This window comes from Poeciliopsis prolifica, unplaced genomic scaffold (assembly GCF_027474105.1).
Source record: "Poeciliopsis prolifica strain line A6 unplaced genomic scaffold, Auburn_PproV2 SCAFFOLD082, whole genome shotgun sequence".
Taxonomy (NCBI): domain Eukaryota; kingdom Metazoa; phylum Chordata; class Actinopteri; order Cyprinodontiformes; family Poeciliidae; genus Poeciliopsis; species Poeciliopsis prolifica.
In genome coordinates this window covers 605701-620002 of record NW_026562457.1, presented here as the reverse complement: position 1 = coordinate 620002, position 14302 = coordinate 605701, and the positions used below count along the sequence as shown (strand labels likewise).

The window sequence follows — 14302 nt, the reverse complement described above, 5'->3', positions numbered from 1 at the left end:
TGTATAATATACGGTTGACTTCCAATTTTTGATTTGATGCTTTTATTTTGATAAGAGATCTTCTTTTGTTTATATTGTAGGATGGCAGCTTAACAAAAGGAAAGAAGACAAATTGCAGCAGCGTAGTAAAAATGTATCTTGTTATTATCGGCCCCCTAATAGAGGCACCAGGTATGTTTATTTTGTAAATAATGTTTATTTAGTAAATAAAAACATTTCTAATATTGATCTGTTGGAATTGTGAGTTTGTTTCATTGTAATCAAATAGTGTAGAGTTTTTGAATCTGAGTTGATACTTTTAGTGGTTTGTAGCTTCCTCAGTCTTTTGGTGTGTGTGTGTGTTTGTTCGTACAGCTCTTACGGTGAAACTCAAGGTTTAGTTCCAGTAAATTGTTCATCAGTAAAGCCACAATCCTTCACTTGGCTACAATATGAATAAAAGCCTATTATGAAAAGGTTTTTAGAAATGTCTGTAGAAAATCAGCATTTTACTTCTGCTTTCAGCTGTTTTTGCTCTTTCTGTTCCTTGTTTTTGTGAATGGGAGTAAGCAGAGGTCGGAGGTCAGCATTATTTTCCACAGCTCTAAATATTAAGTCCCAGCTCTGCCTCAGAGGCTTCAAGGCAACTGAAAACGTACATCATGTTCAGTAAAACAACCTGAGGAGTTTTTCAAACTCCTCTGCAATTATTCCCTAAAATGATGAAGACTTTTAAGCCTCGGTTATTATTGCTCTGCAGTCCCTGCCTGCTCCTTACCGACACTTATGACAAACTGGATTACTAGCACTCATGCGTTTCCTACAAATGACTCAATCCAGAATCTGCAAAGCAAATTTCCCTCAGCAACAATAAGAGCCAAACAACTGAAAGAATCAGACAATTTAGCGTTAATGAAGCTCAGCGAGGCCAACTTCAGCGACTCCCTGTGAAGCCGTTTCATTAGTTTCTGCAGGAAAATAGTTCACAGTGGAGTCACAAGTGAAATACTTTAATTCAGACGTTAATGTTACAGGGAGGATTTCCTCTGTCATCTGGCTTGGAACGGGACAAGGAGGAGAAGAAATGGCAGAAATGGACGGAGAAGGATAAATTGGTAGAGATGGAAAAAAAAGCTGAAAAAAAGAATGGATGGAAGGAGTAGAATTCTATTTAAATTATTTATGTTCAGTTTAGCAAAAGTTATTCAGATATCCAGCAGATTTGTTTCTGATCAGCAATGAGAGGAATCTTTTAAGACAATAAACCTGTAAAAAGAGATCAACCTAAAAATATGGATTTTCTTTTTCAAACTTTCTATGTCCTTTTCAAAATGTAGCTAAAATTAAATTTAGTTATATGACGTCAATTCACAACAAATGTCATGTTGAAGCAACATTTAGAGGAAGAATCTTTATTGGTTTTCACCAATCAATCACTTTGGTGATGACACAGAAAGGTCTTTTTGCCATCACTCTAATTTTTTGCTCTCCACACAGATTCTCTAAGGCATAGAAGATGGGTACACACACACACACACACACACACGCACACACACACACACACACACACACACACGCACACACACACACACACACACACACACACACACACACACACACACCCACACACACACACACACACACACACACACACACACACACACACACATATCTATTTATATTGGCTCCAGTCAGAAGAAACATGGCTAAAATTTAAAGATGACTTTAATCTATTTCTAGCAATGGTATGAATAATTTTGGGCTTAAATGTGTCAGAGGGACATCACAAACAAATCAGGAGATGTTTAGATGAAGAAGATACAGGAAACTTCTTTCATCTGATGTTGAAAAGGACAAAAAGTGATGCTATGTCGCCCTCTGGTGGTGGTATTGCAGATGACAGGTGCGCTGATGTCCAACTGAAGATCCGATCACCTTTGGGAACATTCAGACAAAAAAAATGAGGCTCCACCTCAATATCTCCGCAAGATAAAGAGATTTGGAATTAAATTTTCTATTTTAGTTCTGAGTGGTGAGTCCTGTTTTCACACCTGATAGCCCAGAGACTTGGTTTGATTGGGGATCAAAATTGAAACCTTTGTTATATTTTCATGACATGCAAAGTCTGAGCAACAAGGAAACCTTTGCTTTGTAAGAATGCCAGGAAGAACGGAGAGAAACTTCTGGTACATTGTTCTTAGGGTAGCAGAGCCTAAAACTTATTATTTAGACTCCAGACAGAGAACATGTTTGGCATAAACCAAGTACAGCAGTCCAGGAGAAAAACTTCATAGCAAATGTGAATTAAGGAGGAGGAAGTGTCATAATTTGGTACACTTTGCTGCAGCAGAACCTGGTCAGTTCACCATCATAGAAACCACCACGGATTCTACAGTGTATCAGATGAAGCTTCAGAAATATGTGAGACATTCTCTGTAAACTGAAAGCTGAGACAGAACTAGACCCGACACCCGGTCAAGAAGTAACTAAAGTTACTGGGCATAGTCAAAGCCAGACCTGGGTGTCTTTGATAAGTTAATGGATGATTTGGAAATTACTAAATGTACAAGAACCCTCATAAACATCTCACAGATGAAAGTGAGTGGACAAATGTTCCTCAGACTGATGTCAGAGATAAGATGGAGACACGAAACATCAATCAGCAATAACTGGAACACAGCAATTTGGCTGTTACTTTCCTGATACGGGCCTAATATATCTGACTTGATAATCCATGCATCCATCCATCCAGAAGTGCTTTAACTGTAGAATATCGACAGATGCCAGTTTGAAGAGAAGTAATCATTGTCCAACTCTTTCTAAGGGATGACATAAAACTGCTTGCAAAAAAGAACTGGAAATAACTCACTGATCAGCAACATCTCACAGATACGTCCTTTTTTAATCCACTTCTGTTATCAGAGAGTACATTCCATACAAGAACACAGTTCTGGACAGAGAAGCAGAAGTGGCAACATCAGCCGGTTTGGTCCGGTTCTAATCACTTCTTACGGTACGTAACTCTTCACGCTATCAGGAAAACGTCCTGGCCGAATCCTGGAAGATTCTGCAACAACTTGAACACGTTGTAAAAAAGTGACAAAAGCGAGAACAGACAGTGACTTACTCCAAAATGTCCACTTCACAGACAAACAAAGTGAAGGTATATAAAGTCTGTGTTTCCATCTCTGAGACATCCTGTGACCAGAAAACTGCTGCTGGAACAGACTCTTCAACTAACCATCAGAACAAGGTAACATTTAAAGTCCTACTGCTCATGGTGATGTTTTATGTCTTGGTTGAGTTGATCTGTGATGCTAATTATGAACTTTCCTAACCATTCTTTCTACAGATGGCTGCCGGTCTTCTCTTCTCTCTGCTTCTTGGTCTGAGCTTTGGACTCTGGGATGGAGCTGATGTAAGTATGGAGAAGGACTTAAGACAATGACTGGTATGTCCCTGTTGGGAGCTTTGGCTGACTGACGTAGATCAGATGGAGCAATCTGAGCCATCACTTGGTTGATGAGAAAACTTTGTTTTGTTGGGAATTTGTTCTAAAACTTTGGGTTTTTCATCCACAGGCCGGATGTCGACTGAAAGGTATGTGATTCTTTTATTGTTGGAGTTTCTAACATAAAAGACAATTTATTGTGAGAATTTTTGAAAAGATGGAAACTTTGCTTTCTTGGGTCATCCTTTCAGCAAAATTACAGGCCTTAATTTCTGCATAATGTAAATTAATAAATAGTTTATTTAGTACTTATTGTATAGAAACATCCCATCCCACAAGGCGGATAGACAACAGTAGTTTTTACTGAAGGCAAATTATTTTTTCTGAATAAAATAATCAGAACCAATAAATGTGTCATTTCAGAGGCTTTTCATGTGAAAATATTTTCCAATAACTTTTATATATTTTTATCATATTGTTTGATGCAGCAGAACTCCTGGTTTGTGTTAAAATGATGCTGATTATCAGATCTACGTATTTAACTTCTCTCTTCAAAGATGCCAAATCAACTGAATGTCTTGGAAATTGGACTTGGTACGATGGTCGCTGTTTCAAGTTTTTTGAAGCTCACAAGAACTGGGACAATGCAGAGGTACAACAGATGTGATGATCTCAGCAGATTTCCTACATTCAAAGGAAATGTAAATTTATTGATATAAAGACAATAAGATTCACCAACAATAAGGTTCCAGAAACTGATTTCCATTAAACAAATAGATCCATAATTTCTAAAGGTTGATATTCAGCTGCACCAACTGTCTCACTGCACAGAGGAAAGTTTAAACCAGTGTTGCCTTTTTCAGAACGACTGCCTTTCATTCAAAGGAAATTTGGCCTCAATCCATAGTGGAAATCAATACAACTTAATTAGAGACCTTGTCTTCAATGCAACTGGAAAACACACAGAAACTGGGTTGGAGGTCATGATACAACACAGGTGAGAATTTAAAAACATACAAATATCTCCATTTGGTCGTTTTCTGTCAAGATGTATTTCTCATGGCTCTTTTTGTAAAAGCTTTGAGACGACATTTGTTGTGAATTGTTGTCATATTAATAAACTGAATTGAATTGAACAGGTGTTCCTAATAAAGTGGTCAGTTCAGTCAAAGACATTCCAGTTGATTCTGGTTATAATGCAGTTAACTGCAGATTAGAATATCAGTTGGTCAACAGTTACCTGAGGAAGAAACCCAGTTTGTTGTATTGAATAACTGACTATGCTAAACTCCCTCATGCTGAGGAAGCATGTGGCAACAGTGGAGAGGAATGAGAGGAGACCTCCAACAGAACCAGAACCGGCTTCTGTTTTTCCTCCGGCTGCTCTGACCAGCTGAGGGTTTAAATATCAATGATCCAAACACAGTTCATGTTTTCTATAGTGAGTGGCAGAAGTCCAGGTTGGTTCTGTGGGATTTATTTGCATTGGAACTGAAAACTAAGATGTTCTTTCAGGAAGGCATCTGGTTTTGGAGTGATGGCTCCAAGTTTGTGTTTCATCACTGGGGCTTTCATGAGCCAAACCAAGCCGTTTCAAGCGAAGACTGCATGGAGATCAACTTTGATGGTATTTATTTCTGGGAAATCAAAATCTGTAGTTTGATCATTTTGTTTAAATGTATGTTTTTATAAGGTCTTTATATCCAGTGGCTTCGTGGGTGGGAGTTTGTCCTGTAATTGGTGGGTTCCTGGTTCGAAACCCTGCTCTCTTCGTCTCTTTACAGAACGAGATCATGTGAATGATGAAAGCTGTAACAAGGAGCTTCCCTACATCTGTGCCAGTGTCCCATAACTTTTCTCTTCTAATGTCTAATAATCTGAAATGTATCCATAATATATGGCTTTCCTGCTGCCGATGTCACTTTCATTTGGATGTCAAGCCTTGATAACATCACTGTTGGAAGAACCTGATTTCACTTCATTTTATCACTTAAATAAACGTTTATTTCTCTGAAATTTGATTGTTTGATTTTTCCAGCATTTAATATCTGTTCATTTAAGCAGCCACATTGTAAAATCAACTGGTGCTTTTTACTAAACAGAAGTTAGTTTTGTTCTAATTTCAGCAAAATGATAAGAGTAACTTTATAAATTGAATTGAATAGATCTAGTTTGATTTTCTAACTCATTTACTGTAAGTACACAGATGCTTATAATTTATTTTAGTTTTCAGACATGTGACCCGGATGCTTCTGTAAACCAGTTCAGATGTCGGTCAGGAAGTGGATTTCTCCTGTTCAAATCAGAGCAAAATTGATCACAACAGAAGCTGACGAGGCTGGACCAAATGAGGCATCTCAAAAAAACTGCGTGTATTTAGGATGGGATCCGTATTATCTCGGTACAAGACTTGTCTTATAACCTGGAGGATTTCCCCGCATGGAGGCGATCCACATAACGAACCACCTGGACCTGCAGGCCTCATATTGGACCACGAGTCAGAAGAACGTTTCCAAAAGCCTGGAGAATAAAATCATTTAGTTTCAGGTTGGGTCAAATTCAGGATCAAAGGAAGCTTTAAATGGCCGTCGACTCGTTTCTGCTGGGAGACTAAGCTTTGTGCTATTTTAAGTAATTAGTCCATGATAATGATGCTAGCAGTAACGAGAAGCTAACATGTTGTTTCTATGAGGATCTCCTGCTAAATCATTTATTTAGCTTCTGTAAACCAGTTCATGCTGGAGTTGCAGTTGGTTTTGAGTCGCTGTGGGATGTCTCCAGAGATTCAGGTTGCAGATCCTGATCTAGCAGATGGAAAATGTGATCCTATGCCAATACAGCACCCAGAAGTAGAGCATCACAATTTTTAATTCACTGTTACAGTAAAATTATGAAGGTTAAAAATATTCACCACTGAATATCAATAGGACATTTATCAAGTATAATTTCTTTGGACTTCCCTGTTGGCCCCGTCTGGACCCAGCCGTGTGCTGCAGGTCCATGTCTGGTGCCTTTTTGGTTAGCATGGTTTTTCTTCATTGATAGGAAGTCAGGTTATCCAAACTGGTAAACAACATTAACAAAATAATTCAGTAAATTACCACTGAACAATGTATTCATAAAATATATAAAGATTTCTAAATAAAACACACAGAACATCTTCTGTGTTGGAGAGAAGGTACCATCACATGGAGCCTGTGGAGGTGGCAGCATCTGGAAGGACCTGATGCTGTAGTAGGATTTCCATGCGAAGGTGGAGACATCAGGCAGCATACAGGCGGTTTGTGAAGGACTTTGGGTTCTGGCCACAGAGCATTGTTTGGACAATCCAGGACAGATTTCCAGGTCCTCATGGACAATGCAGAAGTTTTATTTCCAGCAGAGTATATCTGTAGTGCTGTGTGCTTTTAAAAATGTTAATGCTTTCTGTCATCATATAAATATTTTGCTTATTCAAAACCCACTCACTGTCATTTTCAGGTATTACACCAAATAAAAAAATAAACATAAAGCCCCCAAAAATATGGCTCTAGTAGACCGGGCCCTAATTGTAAATGGCAGGTGACATTACAATTACCTTCAAATGAAATCATAGAGCCAAAACAAAAATGAAACAAATTATACCCAAAATTTGAGCACATTAGAGACAGGTCTTTCTGGGATGCTTGTTTTTGTTTGAAGACTCACGGATCGTACCAGACCTTTTTTGTCTGGGAAAGTTTCCAACCCAGAAGCCCAGACACCGGTGGATCCACAGGATCCATTACAATAACTATGATTCTAAGAACAAAATTTCTCCTCTTTTGGTTCCATTTGTCTCACTCTTGATGTAATGGAAGGTACTCTTGAAGCCATCTTTTCCAGAACAAATCAGCAAGGTATTGGATTTGTGGCCATCTCTTCTTCACATCCAGATCATCCTTGTTAAATGATCGGGTGATTAAACTGGCTTCCCTTTCACCAGATGAATGTGTTTAGGAGTGAGTGGGTCCAGATCAGTGGATCATTTGAGAGAGGGGTCGACCAATCAATACAGCCTCAGCCTCGCACAAAATGGTCTGCAATCCATCATCACCGTAACACAGAGGTAAGACCCTTTCTCACCATCCGAATGACACGCTCCCAGACTCCACCTTTGCAAAGTGTCAATGCCTAAAGATAAAGCCACTTCCAAATGAGCAACTCTGCTTGCAAAGCAGGTAAAAAAGACACCATGATGCTTGAAGAAGCTTTGTTCTCTTTTCACCTCCAAAACACCAAAACAATCCACTGCTACATGAGTAAAAGGAGGGAGATCTGGGAAGACTTTCCTTTGTGTTGTCTGCAGAAACTGCATTATGATGTAATTTTTCTCAGAACTGAGAAGGCATTTGTTATCCAAAATCTTTTTTGCAGAATTGACAGCGTATAATTTCTGCCGCTGTGACCAACTTGCTAATGCGTGTCTTAAGATGAGTGTGAAGACGTGTTGTTCTGGTAAAGCTGACTTACTCAAGTGGCCTCCAACTCTCAAAAGTCTGTCCTATAGATGTGGATCTAGTTTGCAAATAGAGCTTTGTCTTGGTACAGCTTTCCCTACTGATAGGGCAGCAATCTCTTCTGCCAACTATGAAAATAATGGAAATTTCAGCATCCAAAAGATCGTCAATCGACAAGGTTTGATTTGTTGCTGTTTTGCCATCATATGTTATTCTTCTACACTCGTTTTACGAGTATCCAACTTTTTTATTTTGTTTCAACTGCAAAATAACCTTTTTTAATTTAATAAACCATGCAACTGCCACTTTATGTTTTACTCCAATCTGACAAATTTACAAGGTGCTGATCTGTAGCAATACGAGAGACCCGAGTGATTACATTCACTGACATCCTTTTAAACTCAACATCTTCAGCAGCAATTGTGGCTTCCACATCATCGGAAGGCCAACCCTTTTCTGGTCCAAGCAGAAACTTTGAGCCTTCAATCCAACTTTCTCCTTTCAGGAAGTCACCTTCATTCCTCTGGAGTCACAGCCTGCAGGATTGTCTTTAGTATTAAGACTTCTACTGTGAAAGGTGATAGATCTTTGATGGTTGACACACAATTTGCCACAAATATGCAGAAATGTTTGTCTCGTTTTTTATGTACTTGAGCACTAAAGTGCTGTCTGTTCAAAAAACTATTTGATCCAATTATGGCTCCAATTCTGTTTGCAGCATCTGATGAGGAATGGTTATCAGTTTCACGGGAGTTACTCTTGCTTTTCCCAACAAGAAGGAAGCTTCTTGTTGCCGTCATCATTTTCAATGGATCTTGCAACTTGAAAAGAAACCAAATCCTTGAGATCTTCCATTGGCCACCATTGTAAGAAATGAATACAAAAAAGAACACTGCACACCAAACAAAAAAATAGAACATGCAGAGCAAATGAACCAAAAAATAGCTAAATGAAACATGCAAGCAAATGACAAATCAAACCTACATGCAAAACAAAAACAACTACAGTGTGCCAATAAACATGCCAAAAAATTATAAGAAGGACTCAACGTGAGCGGTTGAACACTGACCTGAATAAAAAAAAATTATTAATTGGGTAAATGACAAACATTCAGTTTTGGTGCACGTTCCAGGAAACAGAGGGAGGCGGTGAAGCCACAAACAATTCACTGGCAGGAACCACAACAACTCAGGATCTCGGTCAAGAACCCCACACCTATGACCACACGCACTCTCAGAGAGGGGAGCGAGACCACCAACCCAACCGCAGTCCTGAAAACAATTGATCGACATCTGAGGAAAGAACAGGATAATGGAAGTCCATACCATGCCATCTCAACAACTCAAGACAAATGTGTGTGAGGGTGCACATGACACACCTAGCTTTACAGGCCACATTGGTGCTGCCTTTAAAGGTGAACCTGCATGAACATACCACACATCCATGGGAGGCAGTGCATGGAAGGCAGTGCATTGGAGGCAGTGCATTGGCTTGGTTTCAAGTGTTTTATTTGAAGGCAGTCAACAGACTGAATCCAACAGAGTCAGGAAAAGCAGAGCAACATCTCACAGATACGTCCTTTTTTAATCCACTTCTGTCATCAGAGAGTACATTCCATACAAGAACACAGTTCTGGACAGAGAAGCAGAAGTGGCAACATCAGCCGGTTTGGTCCGGTTCTAATCACTTCTTACGGTACGTAACTCTTCACGCTATCAGGAAAACGTCCTTGGCCGAATCCTGGAAGATTCTGCAACAACTTGAACACGTTGTAAAAAAGTGACAAAAGCGAGAACAGACAGTGACTTACTCCAAAATGTCCACTTCACAGACAAACAAAGTGAAGGTATATAAAGTCTGTGTTTCCATCTCTGAGACATCCTGTGACCAGAAACTGCTGCTGGAACAGACTCTTCAACTAACCATCAGAACAAGGTAACATTTAAAGTCCTACTGCTCATGGTGATGTTTTATGTCTTGGTTGAGTTGATCTGTGATGCTAATTATGAACTTTCCTAACCATTCTTTCTACAGATGGCTGCCGGTCTTCTCTTCTCTCTGCTTCTTGGTCTGACCTTTGGACTCTGGGATGGAGCTGATGTAAGTATGGAGAAGGACTTAAGACAATGACTGGTATGTCCCTGTTGGGAGCTTTGGCTGACTGACGTAGATCAGATGGAGCAATCTGAGCCATCACTTGGTTGATGAGAAAACTTTGTTTTGTTGGGAATTTTGTCCTAAAACTTTGTTTTCCATCCACAGGCATGTCAACTGAAAGGTATGTGATTCTTTTATTGTTGGAGTTTCTAACACCTAAAAGACAATTATATTGTGAGAAGTTCTTTGAAAAGATAGGAAACTTTTGCTTTCTTGGGTCATCCTTTCAGCAAAATTACAGGCCTTAATTTCTGTAATGTAATTAATAAATAGTTTATTTAGTACATATTGTATAGAAACATCCCATCCCACAAGGCGGATAGACAACAAGTTTTTACTGAAGGCAAATTATTTTCTGAATAAAATAATCAGAAACAATAAATGTGTCATTTCAGAGGCTTTTCATGTGAAAATATTTTCCAATAACTGTCATCTCTTAAATCATTTTGTTAAAGTGCAGTATTTTTACTTCATTATTTATTTAATTCAACATTGATTATACTTTTTTAACAGTTATTAACTGACATATTTCCTATTTTCATAACCTGTAATTTTGGTCATTTTTTCTTACATTTCATATTGTTTGATGCAGCTGAACCTCTGGACTGTTTTGGTGTGAACATGATGCTGATTATTAGATTTATGTATTTACCTTCTGTCTTCATATTTCTCAGCTATTACAGAGGTTGACTGCCCTCCTGGTTGGACTTGGTTTGAACGTCGCTGTTATATATTTGTGAAGGTTAAAAAGTCCTGGGCTGAAGCAGAGGTACAACAGATGTGATGATCTCAGCAGATTTCCTCAATTCAAAGGAAATGTAAATTTATTGATATAAAGACAATAAGATTCACCAACAATAAGGTTCCAGAAACTGATTTCCATTAAACAAATAGATCCATAATTTCTAAAGGTTGATATTCAGCTGCACCAACTGTCTCACTGCACAGAGGAAAGTTTAAACCAGTGTTGCCTTTTTCAGAACGACTGCCTCTCAATGAATGGAAACCTGGCCTCATTCCACTCTTCAAATGACTACTACTTCCTCAAACACCTTGTCTACAGGACAACTGGCAAAGATACAAGAAGTTGGATTGGAGGTCATAGTGCATTGATTGTGAGAATTTAAAAACATACAAATATCTCCATTTGGTCGTTTTCTGTCAAGATGTATTTCTCATGGCTCTTTTTGTAAAAGCTTTGAGACGACATTTGTTGTGAATTGTTGTCATATTAATAAACTGAATTGAATTGAACAGGTGTTCCTAATAAAGTGGTCAGTTCAGTCAAAGACATTCCAGTTGATTCTGGTTATAATGCAGTTAACTGCAGATTAGAATATCATTTGGTCAACAGTTACCTGAGGAAGAAACCCAGTTTGTTGTATTGAATAACTGACTATGCTAAACTCCCTCATGCTGAGGAAGCATGTGGCAACAGTGGAGAGGAATAGAGGAGACCTCCAACAGAACCAGAACCGGCTTCTGTTTTTCCTCCGGCTGCTCTGACAGCTGAGGGTTTAAATATCAATGATCCAAACACAGTTCATGTTTTCTATAGTGAGTGGCAGAAGTCCAGGTTGGTTCTGTGAGATTTATTTGCATTGGAACTGAAAACTAAGATGTTCTTTCAGGAAGGCATCTGGTTTTGGAGTGATGGCTCCAAGTTTGTGTTTAATTCCTGGACCCGAAATAACACATCGGATGGGAAAAGATGCATGGACATCAACATAGCAGGTATTTGTTACTGGAGACACACAACCTGTAATTTAATCATTTTGTTTAAATGCATGTTTTTATCATATCTTTGTATCTGGTGTCTTAGTAAGTAGGAGTTTGTCCTGTAATTGGTGGGTTCCTGGTTCGAACCCCCACTCCATTCATGTCCGTTGTGTCCTTGGGCAAGACTCGTCATCTGCCTGCATGCTTTCTGAAACCAATCAAATCATGTCAAAGTCTTTGTCAAAGGTTTGCAGTCAGGATTTGTCCCTTTGTCTTTTTACAGGACAGACACTTTTGTCTGGTGCTGACTGTTACACGACGCTTCCCTACATCTGTGCCAGAGACCCATGACTTTTCTCTTCTGATGCCAAATAATCTGAACTGTATGTCTGTCCTACTGGTGATGTCAAGCCTCAATGACGTCAGGGCAGGAAGAACCTGATTTCACTTCATAAAGGATTTCACTGAAATAAATGTTTTCTTTCTCTGAAATCTAATTGATTGATTTTATTCTTTTATTTAAAATATGTCAACATTGCATTTAAGCAGCAACTTCTAAACTTAGTGGGAATAGATCTAAATCTCAGCTATATCTTTATTCTGAGAAAATCAGAAGTCAGTGCAGCTACACTGATAAACACTTGAACATTTCTCTTTGGCCTGCCAAATAAAATCAACGTTAAAGTAATGTAGCAGCATAGAAACGTGAATATTTATATCTAAATATTTTTCAGGTGGAATAAATTACAGTCGGATGAAGTGGGCCGGGATAAAAGTATGTCAATAGCAATTTATTTAAATAGCTCTATATATGTATTTAAAATTAAAGGTAGAATAATAAGAGTAATATTAAGTAAAATAATTTATAAAGCATTATAACAGAAGAGTTCCAGTATCAGACCTCAATTAAATGCCTGGGAATCAAAATGAGGTTTAAGAAGCGATTTGAAATGATCCGGCTGTGGGCAGATCTAATCTGGAAAGGCAGATTATTCCAGAGATTAGAGGAGAAAGCCCGATCTCCTTCCTCTGGAATCGGCTCCGTGGGATTTTCAGTAGCTGCTGATTGTTGCATCTTAAAGTTCTGGACACAGAATGAAGTTTCAAAAGATCCTGAAGATAAGGAGGAGCTAACCCATTTAAACTTTATAAATTGTTAAAAGAATCTTAAAATCTCTTCCGTATGAAACAGGCAGTCAGTGTAAGGAAGCCACTATGGGCCTTATATGGTCATGCTTCCTGGTTCTGGATCACTGGGTGACACTGGATGAGGGATTCATCCAGGCCTCTATATAATGAATTACAATAATCCACTGAAGATGTGATGAAGGCATGGATAATTCCTTCAAGATCCTAAAAAAGAGATTTCATCTTTGATAAAATCCACAAGTGATAAAAACTTGATTTAATGATGGAACTAAAGATAAAACCAAGATTCCTGGCAGAAGTTGGACAAAACGAAGCGAAAGGACCAAATATCGAGTCTGGATTTTTATCCAGTTTGGATCAAATTATATGACTTGAGTTTTACTGTAATTGAGGTGAAGAAAGTTTTGGTCCAAGTTCAGCTAAACATCCATCAATGCCTGTGAGATTTATTTTCACCACTGAAACCCAATTGCACGATTTTATAATTGTTAGCCGATTTTTAAAACCTGAGAGACAACAATAACATAATTTAAGATAATAATTTTAAGATTATTACTTGGAATGTTAAGGGTCTAAATTACCCCATTAAAAGAAAAAAACCCCTCAATATATGAAAACTTAGGAATGGTTTTCCTTCGCCACTGATCTGCTGTATCGTTTAAATGTGATGTGTTTTAAAATGTGGGTGGGGCAACTTTTCTATCCAACTTTCCAGGGTAAAGTGAGAGGAGTCGTAATACTTAATAAAAATGTATCATTTGCACCATCAGCAGTTGTTGCGGATGCCAATCGCCTGCAGCGAGTCTTACCCAGCGTTAAATCCTCGATCAGACAGGGTTTGTTTGAAAGCAGACACTCTTCTTAGAATATAAGTCGTTTACTGAATATAATGCAGATCCCTTGTCAAAATAATTCTGAATGTGTTCTTTGCATGGACGCAGAGAAGGCATTCAACAGTGGAGGGGATCTATATGTTTGAAACTTTGGAGAGATTTGGTTTTGGCAGGCCATCTATATCTTGGGTCAAGTTACTGTACTTCTCTCCATCAGTTATTTCAGACGAATAACTTTTACCGCAGGAACCAACAGGGGTTCCCATTAGCCCAAACAACTCTATTAAAGGTATTACCAGGGGCAAGGTTGAGCATGAGCTCTCTCTCTATCCTGATAACCTTTTGTTATACATATTGTAGCCAGAACTGAACATCCCTCACATTTCAACAGTCCTCACTCAATGTGGAGAAATCTCTGGGTATAAAGTGAACATGCACAAGAGTGTTTCTGCCTCTGAACCAAGTACCCTAGATTATGTCAGAAGTGTTACACCTTTTAAGATAGCTATTCATAGCTTTGTCTGTCTAGGTATTAC

General features: G+C 38.5%; 1 protein-coding gene and 1 pseudogene across 1 annotated transcript; both read left to right on the top strand.

The window, feature by feature from the left end:
- The first annotated feature begins 3097 nt into the window (after positions 1-3097).
- Positions 3098-5371, top strand: LOC129352911 (galactose-specific lectin nattectin-like; annotated as a pseudogene).
- A 4084-nt stretch (positions 5372-9455) lies between these two features.
- On the top strand, positions 9456-12276 carry LOC129352918 (galactose-specific lectin nattectin-like). Its single transcript, XM_055022131.1, has 7 exons — positions 9456-9843; positions 9943-10008; positions 10171-10186; positions 10740-10834; positions 11046-11180; positions 11697-11799; positions 12068-12276. The coding sequence occupies exons 2-7, from the start codon at positions 9943-9945 to the stop codon at positions 12133-12135; spliced, it is 483 nt and encodes a 160-aa protein (XP_054878106.1). The 5' UTR covers positions 9456-9843; the 3' UTR covers positions 12136-12276.
- The last annotated feature ends 2026 nt before the right edge of the window (positions 12277-14302 follow it).